Source organism: Scomber scombrus, chromosome 9 (assembly GCF_963691925.1).
Source record: "Scomber scombrus chromosome 9, fScoSco1.1, whole genome shotgun sequence".
In the NCBI taxonomy this organism is placed as follows: Eukaryota; Metazoa; Chordata; class Actinopteri; order Scombriformes; family Scombridae; genus Scomber; species Scomber scombrus.
In genome coordinates, this window is record NC_084978.1 from 14,980,943 (window position 1) to 14,993,126 (window position 12,184).

At 38.1% G+C, this 12,184-nt stretch overlaps 1 protein-coding gene across 2 annotated transcripts; it reads right to left on the reverse strand.

Moving 5' to 3' along the window:
* Window positions 1-855: 855 nt before the first annotated feature.
* Window positions 856-5,615, reverse strand: LOC133986233 (phospholipase A and acyltransferase 3-like). 2 transcript variants are annotated; one of them, XM_062426049.1, is made up of 5 exons: window positions 5,471-5,615; window positions 4,618-4,687; window positions 4,238-4,346; window positions 3,558-3,826; window positions 856-1,713 (listed from the first exon to the last, which is right to left on the reverse strand). In XM_062426049.1, the coding sequence occupies exons 2-5, from the start codon at window positions 4,630-4,632 to the stop codon at window positions 1,591-1,593; spliced, it is 516 nt and encodes a 171-aa protein (XP_062282033.1). In that variant the 5' UTR covers window positions 4,633-4,687; window positions 5,471-5,615; the 3' UTR covers window positions 856-1,590. The 2 variants fall into 2 exon arrangements, with proteins under 2 accessions (XP_062282033.1, XP_062282034.1); XM_062426050.1 differs by having other exon boundaries at window positions 4,618-4,690; window positions 5,471-5,590.
* Window positions 5,616-12,184: the final 6,569 nt, after the last annotated feature.

The window sequence follows — 12,184 nt, forward strand, 5'->3', positions numbered from 1 at the left end:
AATGAAAATAGAACACATTTTAAGCATACATTTAAAACCCAAAGAAATCAGATAAGAAATAAAACTCTTTAAATACAATTAAAAGCCAGAAAATAAAAGTGAGTCTATAGATGCATTTTAAAAGTGTCAACAGACTGCAGCGTTCTGGATAAATTGTAAGCGGGAAATGGTAGATCGAGGGATGCCATGGTTGAGTGGTGAGTAAGTGTATTTGGACTACTTACACATTCAGTCAGTCTGCTATTGTCTGCCAGGCTTTTTATTTCAGTTTAATTACACGGGATGTATTTCTCTTTAACATATGTTTCACCTCTTCATTAATTTCCATGAGCAGCTGTTGCTCACTTGGTGAGAAGTGCAGAGAGCGCACATTTATCTGAATTACTTAGACCTGGCTTGACCTAGCTGCATATCCTCATCCTGGATTGGCAAACGTGCAACGGATTAAACCAGGATGAATTGATGAGACTTTGTCCAGCCTCGCTTTTTCATTTATCCTGGATTTCTTAATTGTGCTTTTGTGCAACAGCCCTCAGACTGAACAAATAAGACACCAGGATTAATCAAGCCTGGCTGTTAGAATAGATCTCCATGGTAATGTATGTGCCCCTGCTTTTGTGCAACCGGTCCCGGGTAAATTCAGCCAGGATAAACGGGAAATCCCAGCTTAATCCGCTATCTAGGTTTTGTTCAACAGCCATCAGGAGTTCAGTCAGAGATGTTCAATCAGAGGCTTTAAAATTAAAAATAATTCAAAGGACTCAAGAGGAAAATTAATTCAAGGCTAAAACCAAACCAAGATCAGATGATTAAGAGAACTACACCATGTTGCTCCTGAAAGGAAGACAAAAATCATTACGATTTCCACAAATTCTTTATTCAAAACAATTACGAACAATTAAATGTTAGAGGAAGACATGGTGTTATAAATTCTACCAAAATGGTGTGCTCATTAGAGATATTTCATTAAAAAAACCTTGTTTCAGCTCTGGGCCCTCACTTCATCAAGGTTGTCATACATAAAATGGTACTGTATTTGTCTTTTCTGTAACAACAATTTCATTATGGCACTTTAATTTATTGTCTTCAATTTTCTGGTTGTATAGCTTATTAGGTATTGGTTGATTACAAAGACCATTTAGACTTTAATTCAAGCCACTATCAGTATCCTTTTTTTTTTTCTTCATCCAGACAAGTCTTTACAAACAAAACAAAATAATAAATCTCATATCCTTCACAATCCACAAAATATCTACAGTCATGAGAAAGATACATATTTATTCCAAAATGTCATATTAAAACAAACATATTTTATTTGGGCACCTTAATTAGTGGAAATAGTGTTTGTTGTGCTAATATGTGCTGTTTGTAGAAATTTTAAAAAGTCTGAAAAACACAGAGCCTTGATCCCAAACCAACTAGTCTTGCATTGTTATTCAAACTAAAGACGGCAAAGATTCTGGTAAAGTTGACTAGACGCAGTAAAAAATTAACCACATCACTCATAAATCACAGATGATCATGATAAGTGATTAGTTAGGCTTTGCTGGTGATCAGTTAATCAAGCTGGGCAGGTGACCCGGACGTCGATCACTGCGTATCCTCTTTTTCTTTTTTGCTGCCTCCAAACAGAGCTCCTGCCAGAGCCACGATGCCGAGACCCACCATTGCAGCCACGCCTGCGACCATGACTGTTTCTCCTGCCTTACGCACCTGCACACACACACACACACACACACACACACACACACACACACCTTTTAGTTAGAAAACAGGAAGGAGTCTTCTTCACATTCAAAACCCCATTAAAATCATCCATCCCAGGCAAATGTAGGACTAACTATACCATATTATTGATCTTATTTTAATACCATTCTTTTTTTTCTTGTCACAGGCAGACAGCAGAAATGTGAATTACATGGTGGGAGTAATTTGATAGGTTTTTATGTTTTTTTTATTTAACCTTCCCAGCATGAAACAGGTCACTATTATAATCAATTTTAACTGACATTTAACCTAAAAGAGGACATATTATGCTTTAAGTGGTTTTCTGTTATTAACATACTATTATGATGGGCTTCAACTAGCTAAGAAAGCTTCATTTGTGACAGTTTTTTCTACCTAGAGCTGACGTCGGCTGGTCGCACATGCCCATGAACAGATGACTGTTCTGTAGGGGTTTTTTTGCCGAGGTTGTGCTCATTTTTTCCACAGTGTTGTTTACATTGTCCACTCTTAAATTTCAGACTAGATTCCAACAAGAAAATCCTACTACTTTAGTTTGTTTCGTGGTTTAATTACGTGGCCCCTTGAGCTGGCCAATCTGGACAGGGTGAGCTCATCATTTTGGCTTCACTGCATTGGCTTCCCGTAAAATCTAGAATAGAATTTAAAATCCTTCTCCTCACTTTTAAAGCTCTAAATGGTCAGGCTCCATCATATCTTAAAGACCTACCAGAACACTGCGCTCCCAGCATACAGGCCTACTTGTGGTTCCTAGTATCTCTAAAAGTAGAATAGGAGGCAGAGGCTTCCTTTTTGATAAAGCTTATAATTAGGGCCGGCCAGGCTTGTCCTGGACCAGCTCCTAGTTTATGCTGCTATAGGCTTAGACTGCCGGGGGACTCCTACTCCCATGATGCACTGAGCTCCTCCTTCCTCTCTGTCTCTCTCTCTACCCATCCATCTATATCCATTAACATTCATGGGCGTTATACAAATAAAGATTGATTGATTGATTGATTGACTCATCGGAGGGGGACCTTAAAAGAGACACAAGCTAAAACAGCCTGTTTCAGACAGTGGCTGAACTGAGGAGCTGCATAAAGGGTCTCCCCTCTTTGGTTGCTACATTTCAACATGGGAATTATTTTCTCCTTCATATTGTTTCTGTTAATGCTGAGAGGACTCATGTCATTTTTTTCGCGGTAGCTTCTCTTCTCAAACTCATGAATTAAATTATACTGGTTACACTGAGTCTGAATTAGGTGCTTTTTTCTTCTTCACCTCTTTACCGTAAACGTCTCTTTGAATGCTGCTGTTGTTTGTCAAAAATCAACATATTTCCACTTTTATCCACATGACTTGCACTAATGTGTATCATGCTACAGCAATAACTCAGCACATTAATATCACTGAGTACACAGTGTATTCTCAGCAACTAGTATATTCTAGTTATGGTTATATCTGTAGTCTCTATCTTATTTTTATTTATTCTATTGTGTTTATATTTGAGTTAATGTAATTGTATTTGTTTCTTTTGTCTACATCATTGTTTTTGTGTTTTGTGACCCACATTAAGTGGCTGCTGTCCGATAAGTGATAATTCTGCTTTGTGTTTAATATTGAGCACATAGTGGGTAGTTGTGGTGTAGTGGAGTGGAGTGCATTATATGGAAAAGTGTTCCTAATATTTTTCCACTTCATGTATGTTAATGGAGTGAACAAAATATTAGGAATATTTTTATAAAAGATTCATAAACGTAAAAGTTACAGCAGAGCTATAGTATTAGATTGCATTAGAGTGTTCCTAATAAAGTTAGTCTATTTCCACTAACCTGCCGGGACTCTGCCTTGCCGTAGCGCAGCTCGTTGGCAAAGTGCTCACAGTTTCCCCTGATGACGCAATACGGCAGCTCCCGGCCCACAAGCGCACGAGCCTCCCTCACAATGATGTTGATCTCGCGGGGCTGGTATTTCTTGTCTAGGCTGTTGTTAATTTCCCAGTGATGTGTTCCTACCACGTCCCACAGCTCCTCTTTCTTCACCACAGCCTTCTCACTGAGGACAGACATCACACTGCTGGAGCCTGCACCCGGGACCTCAGCTAAGGACCGATGTATGACAGAAAGAGAGAAACAGACACAATTTGTACAGGACTTCTACATCAGACATTGTTTTTTATGGTTTATGAATAATGGATCAGTTTAATCAAACAAACAGTCTAAGTTGGTAATCTGGACAGAAAAACTGCATGTGACACTGAATGTGGTCTGTCAGATAAGGGTGCTTTGTGCTCCAGACTGGGGCTGGTCAGTATTTGGGTACAGCACTGCAGACAGCTCTATGTGTGTGAGTGTGAGTGTGTGTGTGTGTGTGTGTGTGTGTGTTTGTGTGTGTGTGTGTGTGTGTGTGTGTGTGTGTGTGTGTGTGTGTGTGTGTGTGTGTGTGTGTGTGTGTGTGTGTGTGTGTGTGTGTGTGTGTGTGTGTGTGTGTGTGTGGTGTGGAGCGGACTCACATGGTGGTGCCAAGTGAACAACAAAGCCATCTCCAATATACACAGCCCAGTGCTGATAGGTACCACGAAAGATCTCAATCAAATCCCCAGGCTCCGGCTTCTCGTCATACTTGGATCAGAAGACAGAAAAAAAATGTCACTTTGCAACAGACAGTTTGTTAATAAACTGCAGGACATTTGACCTCAATTGACTCTCTGAGACAATCTAGGTTAAAGATTAGACAAGTAACTGATATTAAGATACAATAGGCTCTAGATACAATAGTACCTTGGTCACATGCTGCAGAAATGCACAATGACACATCATTTATATAATAAAACACCATAATGGCACAAGAAGGACAATATACTGTAATATACTGATTTAGTGATGATCTTACCAGCGTTGGGGCCATGTCAGTGTGTCTTTTGTTTCGTTTCTTGCTTGATGTTCCAAATGAGTTTCAGAACCTACTGGAACAAAACATGTGACACTTCATTTCACCCAGCCCTATACACAAATATAAATTGACTGAGGCTGTTTATTTAGGTTAATTTCCCCAATTTTTAATATGCTATCAACCTGCCAGGGACTGCAGATGAAAATTAGTCTGCATGGCTCAATCTGGCACATTTAACATGATGGACTCAAGTGCTCATATTAATTAATGCACATTGATCCCTTTTAAAATGAAATTAACATAAACATAAATATGGGTTGGCAAAAAAAAAAAAAAAAGCTTTCACTTTGCTTATCAGTATTTTAATCATGCTCTTGATTTTCTGTGTAAGCTCAAAACCTTGTAGGCTATCTATTAATAAAGCACAAAAAGAATATAGTTTTCTCATTCATGTGTTATATCTGTGCGATTCATGTTTATTAAAGTTTATTATTAAAGTAAATTACCTTTCACCTACAAACAACCGAAGGGTGTGCCGTAGATTGTCAGCTAACCATAACAACAACACTACTAACAATTTCACATAATTTTGACGTGGTGGAACATTACATTCCTCTAAAATGGGTGTGTTTTTTCAGTTCAGTACGAAATAAATTCACAGTTTTAGCAAATATCAGCCACTAAAAGCAGTACAAACATCAAGGTAGCCGCAGCAGGCTGGATATTGTTAGCTTCAACTGACCAGACCACTGACGTTACATCATCTAAAAATAAACACTGTAGCATCGCAAAAAACAACTCCACTGATATTTCATTTAGTGTCTATAAATAGTTCACTAATTCTCCTCCTTACCTTAGCGTTAACTCGGATGTCCACAGCTTGTTTTAACACCAGAGACGCCAGCAAAGATGCCGACACCAAAGCTCAGCTGTGAGCCGACAGCTGATTGTTGGTCAGGTCTTAGATGGTAACTATAGATATGCGTAACTGTCGCGAGATTTATACGCGTTGCTCCTTTATTGTTTTTCATTTTATAAAATAATTATGTTTTATGGTGTGACATCACTGTGGTAAACGTCTGGTTAGGTTCAGCAGTTGTGAAAACAGTTGGTGAGGGTAGATTATGGTATAGGTTAAAATGACTACTCTCGCGAGATCTTTCGCATATCTGGGGATAGCATTTAGACAGACAACAGATCTCAAGGTTCAACTACAGCCCCAGGCCTTCAGAATAAAGGTAAAGACCTTGTGTTCATTTGAATTGAATTGAATTGGTCTTTATTGTCATTGCACTGAGGTCAATAAAACGAAATTTAAAACAGCTCCATCCTCCATCACTCACACACACATCTCACACTTAAATAAAAGAAAAATAGATGAAATATATACACATATAAGTACATACACACACACATACCCATGCACACATACATACATAAAAAGTCATCAATAATTTACTTCCTCTGATTAAAGTTATTTATTATTAAGTAGGCCTAAATATTATCGTTCACTAATACTCAACTAAAACATGTGGGAAACATTTTAGTTAAGTGAAATAAAAATAAAAACTGATGTGATATTGTGAACTTAAAAAACAAACTGAAATAAAATAAGAATATAGAAGAAACTGTCTTTAGTTTTAGCCTCTTAGGTCAAGTGTCTTAACACACAGCAGGCATGAGGAGATACAGTACTACCATATTACCATATTATAGGTTAATACAAAAACTAGCGCTGAAACTAATAAAAACTAAGTAGTTAATTATTAGTTTGAACGATAAAAAAACAAATTGAAATGAGTAAACCCATTCTAGAGAATAACTCAAACTAAAGCCTGAATTAAAAACAATAATAAATTATAAAAAATTAAATAAAAACGAAAACTAATGAAACATACAAAACTACAACAACTCTGCTTCTGAGATATTCTGTAAGCTCATAGATCAATTGGAGAGTGGCCATAAAGCACAGAATGATATTGATCACTATTTTGTCCATTCATTGACTTTATGTATAAGGAGATGGATAAATATTGTGCAGTAAAAAGGGTTGTAGTAGACAAACTTTAAGTATAAAACAACCATATCAGAATGGTGAATATAATAAGTAATTAGGGCCCGAGCACTGACAAGTCAGTGAGGGACCTATTGCTTTTGCCAAGATTCTTATTATTAGGGCCCGAGCACTGACAAGTCAGTGAGGGACCTATTGCTTTTGCCAAGATTCTTATTATTAGGGCCCGAGCACTGACAAGTCAGTGAGGGACCTATTGCTTTTGCCAAAATTATTGGTGGCCTGATTTGGCCTAGCTCAGAGGACAGCTAGGCCTAGCTGTGGCTCAGAGGACAGCTAGGCCTAGCTGTCGCTCAGAGGACAGCTAGGCCTTTTCTCGTGACTAAAATCTGAATTAAAAGACACATAAAGCCAAACAGTTTGTTAGTTTGGTAAAGATAAGACAAAGCCGGCTCATACTTAAATCATACAGCACGATGTGTTTCAGGAAGTTGTTTTTTAATCTGGTTTTAAAAACTTTTGTCCCTGCGTGAAGTTTGCGATCTACAGGTTATGATTCTGCTGCTTCAATGAGCACAAATGGGGAAAAAAACCCAGTACTTTCTGTGTTGTTGACAGTCACAGATGGCCATGTAAAAGGATGGCATTACATAAGTTGAAACTTGATCAACTTGGAAGTTCTTTTGCTTCAAAAAGCCACATAAAAATTCAGGAACGTTCTGATACATAATTGAGAAGTGGGAGTTGTAAGAAGTCAGTATTTTTTACAGATTCCCTGCAAAATACTGTCTTTTTAAAAAAATGTTTAACCCTCACATACTAATCATATTCAAACTCTCCACAGCATCTCTTCATAATTAGTCTCAGTATAAAATGTATGCACAACAAATCATCCATGAATACCTAATCAAGGCAAGGCATGGCAAGGAGAAACATAATTTACTATCAGACTATATGATGGTCCAATTCTACACAATAAGGGGGAACATGAGGAGTTATTAATTATTAATTAGTTTTTAATAAATATTGGTCAAACACTCAGCTGCTTTTCCTATGGGATCAAACTAGGGCCATAAAGATTGTGTACCTGTAGAAATAATTTGTGCGTCTGTAAAAAAGTTTTATACCTGTAGAAATAATTTGTGCCTGTGCAAGCATTTCTTCGACAGACAATCAAATGTCCTACCTTCCACGTGCGACATTGAAGTTAAAGACACAACACTCAGGGCCTCAGCTGTTGCAGCTGCTTTTATCTGGCTGACAAAAGGTGTTTTCTCTTTGTCTCTGACTCTCTCTCTCTCTCTGTATGTGTGCGTGTTTGTGTTACCTGTGTGTTTATGCACATTAATATGTCGCATTTCTTTGCTTTTTTGTACTCATCATGTGTGTCTGTGTGTGTACATATGAGTGTCTGTGCATGTTTCCATGCACACATTGATGTGCATGTGTGTCGCAATGTTTAATTTTTCACTATGTATGTGTATGTGTGTGTGTGTGTGTGTGTGTGTGTGTGTGTGTGTGTGTGTGTGTGTGTGTGTGTATTGCAGCTCAGGCCTCCTACGGTAATAGGCCAGTTCCACACCTTGTTCTTTGGCTCGGTGCGGATGTTCTTTCTGGGCGTCCTTGGCTTCGCTGTCTATAGGAATGAGGCCCTGCACTTCAGCTGCGACCCTGATCGCAGGGAGCTCAATCTCTACTGCTACAACCAGTTCAGACCCATAACACCTCAGGTATGACTAAACTAAAAGGTACCACAAATTGACATGGAGTCGTAGTCTACTGGTAGACCCATTTCGGTACTCTAATATTACAAAATGTATAGCACTGAGGTAAGCCTTCAGTGGTAGTATCAGCAGATATTAGATAATTTCACATAATGTACATCTGTCTCTGCACATATGTCGGCTGATAAGTAGCAAAAGAAACTGTAAGGAAATGACAAAGATATGTTTTAGGTAATTTAAAAAAATAGTGCCATCACCTAATTTGTCCACGAGAGAGCACTGACAAGTATAAAAGGCCCACAGCGGACCAATATTGGTCACAAATCTTTAAAGAAAAAATGTTTAATGATATTGGTGCTTGTTAAAAATATTGACAGATACATATTAATTTTTTAAATAGTTAAATTTAGCTTGTACATTCCTTACATATTGTATGAGGCAGCTGGATTTGCGAGATCACAACATGAGCTCACGTGAAAATCCATCCTGTCAGGCTTCAAGTTACACAATTATGTCCGAACTACCAGTGGTTCAATCAAATCAGTGTCACGCATGCAGCTGCCCCTCAAGGTAACACAGAGATAAACAGATGGTTAATTCACCTGCCAAGTATTTTTTAGTGCCAGCACCTTTTCAAACAGTTTCCATGGGCGACTTTTTAGATGGTTCTGTGTAACCAACCATCTGGCATGTAAGGTTACAAAAACATTTGCAAAGTCAGAAAACAGAAAACTTTCAAAGGTGGTAATCAGCATGATGTGTTTTCCAAATTAGTAGAAAATCCAATTTAGGAGAGATAAAACATTGTAGCAATCATTAAATTCCACTGGGTTCCTGCCAGCCTCAGTTACAAAAGACCATACCATATTTTATTTTTCTTGTTGTCTTCCATTTTATATATCCTGTAATCTCTTTCCACAGGCTTTTCTCATTTTCCACCTTGCCTCCTTTCTCCAGGTCTTCTGGGAGTTACAACTGGTAACAGTGCTCGTTCACGTTCTTATGCCGCCACTTCAAGCGCATTTTTGGTGGCCTGAACATACATGAAAACTCACCAAATTGGACACACTCGTCAAGACTCACGAATATTATTTTTTGGTATAAGCGCAACCTTTTCAGTGCCAAGATGACTCTACAGCGCCCCCTAGAACATTAAAAGTTGAAGCCCCGCCATGAGTGAAATTTAGGATTCATATATATCATGACCAGACGCACAAAAAAGCCTCTTGGACCCATACCGTAACTCCAACAGGAAGTCGGCCGTGTTGGATCACAGGTGCATTTTTCCGCCATTATCCCCATTTTCAGGCCTCGTACTTTAAAAAACTCTTCCTACAGTTTTGACTCCAGAGACTTCAGATACGAACTGTATCATCCTCAGACCTTGATGATGTAAACTTTACGACAGATTTTACCTACGTTATACCAGATGGGCGTGGCAGTCGTTTGTTTGTATAAACAAACAACTCCTTATAACTCCTCCATACATTGTCGGATGTTTATACATGTGAAATGTCACACTTGGTGACGCCGTTTCAATTTCAACATCATTGGGGGTGGGTGTGGCAAGGGGTCTCCATAGCGCCCCCTAACAGCAGGTCATGTGACCACAAACTTTGTCTGATCTTAGTGAAATTTACAGGACTCATAGCACTCATGGGTAAACCCCCAAATTATTTTTTTCAAAATTTTCACTCTAACAGGAAGTGAGTTATTGTGCATTTCCTGCGTCAATTTTCCGTTTTTTCCCACATAGTTTAGACGACTTTCCCGTCTTCACAGAATCACCAAATTGCCCACATAGGTTCACACTCAGGAGCACTTTCATTTGAGACCATAATTGCCCCTGGGCGTGGCACAACAGCTCAATAGCGCCCCCTAATTCCTTTATCCATTTTGTACATTTTACCAAACTCCTACACTCACCAAATTGTACACATACTTCAACAGTCACACAGATTGACTACTGACAAAGGCTGTGTCTCAATTCAGGGGCTGCATCCTTGTAAGGACGCGGCCTCGCGGTCTTCGAAGACCGCGTGCTACTGAGGAACCCCAGAAGGATGCATAAACCGTTGTGAAATGGGACGGTCTAGCCTTCGAAGCATTTCCTGGTTGCGTCACCAGCTGCGTCACCAGCTGTTCCCTTCCATAAGACGGGAAAGGCACACACAGAAGAAAAAACACACAGAAGTATAAGACAAACAGAAGAAAGAAGAAAAAAACATAAGAATAAGACAAACAGAAGAAAGAAGAGGTGGTGGTGGTGGTGGTTGGAGATGTTACATATTTTATTATTTTTTAGTTATAGTATCATATAATTTCATTATTATAACAAATATTTCAAATACTACTCATGTTATTTAAAAAAAAAAGAAAAAAAAAGAAAAGAAAAGGAAACGGATATTTATCATTGCCACCTAGTGGATGATGCGCAAAGCAACACTGCTTGACCCAAGATACTGAGGGGACCACATGAAGCCACCTGAGCTAAGTGTTATAAAAGCAGAACTGGTAGCGGAGATGACGGCGGCAGCAGAAGCAACACGTGAATGTCTTTTGCACAGCACATTTTTGAGTGTTTAATTAATTATTAATCTAAATGATTTTGAATTTTATTGTTTTTAGTATAATTTGTTTCGTTCGTTTAAGACCTTGGTCAATATAATTTTATCTTGCTCAGCCTATTACATTATTTTTTATTTTATTAATTTGTTATTATTATTATTTTTTTTATTATTGTAAATCATTTGGAATTTTAGTAGTGTTGTATTTAATAATACATATTTTGTTAATAGTTTGTTCATAATTGTACATAATTTTCTGGAAGTCGGCCATCCAGGCAAAAATGCTAAATCTTGATGATTTTTTGGCCCTTCACTCACATTCCTTTGTGCTGAGAAGTCACCCAGACTCATTTGTGGTCTTAGTTTGCCATCTAGTGGAGACATTAACCGCATCACACAATGTTCAATTAAAGGCACAGGAGCAAAGATATCTACATGCCAGTTTTGACAGCCCTGCCACTGCCGCACGCACCAACGTGCACGTACGGCGCGCGTTACAGTTGGGGGGAAAACTGGGGGGTGCGAGGGCCCTTCGACACTGCTTGCAGTTTTAATTATTGATTTATTCTTGTTATGACAAAGTCAGAACTAAACATGGAGAGGCAGTGTTCAGTTTTTATGTTTCACATATGAACAAACTTCCAGAAACTGCACATTTACTACAACTCTCTTTTAAATCAAGACTAAAGACTTCTCTCTTTGCCTTTGATTAAATCAGATTTGAGGCTTTTGATCAATATCTTACACTGCACTGTAACTTTTACTCTCCTACTTTATATGTTTTATTATATTTTAACTTATTTTTAAATGACTTTTTGTGTTTCCATATGTCACATTTTGTTTTGATGCCTTTTAAGTTTTATTTAAAGCACAAATTGCACAAATTGCTGTGTCTTCGAAATGTGCCATACAAATAAACCTGTTTTGCCTGAGTGTAAGTGTTAAGGATGAGGTTCTCTTCCAGTTAGAACATTAACAATTCAATAATCCACAGATGTTTCAGAGGGAAATAAATAAACTGGGATCACAAAAGAGCAAGTTGATTCAAAGATCTTAATGGAGAATGGCGAATCTTCTTTTGAAACTGACCAGATAGGCTACTGAAGAAGTGAGAAACAGATTATAGTCATTTGTATGCATGTAAGAGTTGCTCATTATTTCAAGGTCAATTCTTAAATTCAATTTAAAATGTGAGCTTGAAAACAGAATAAGTAATACAGCACTTTGTCAAAATCATCTGAATAATGAGACAGAGGAGCTTC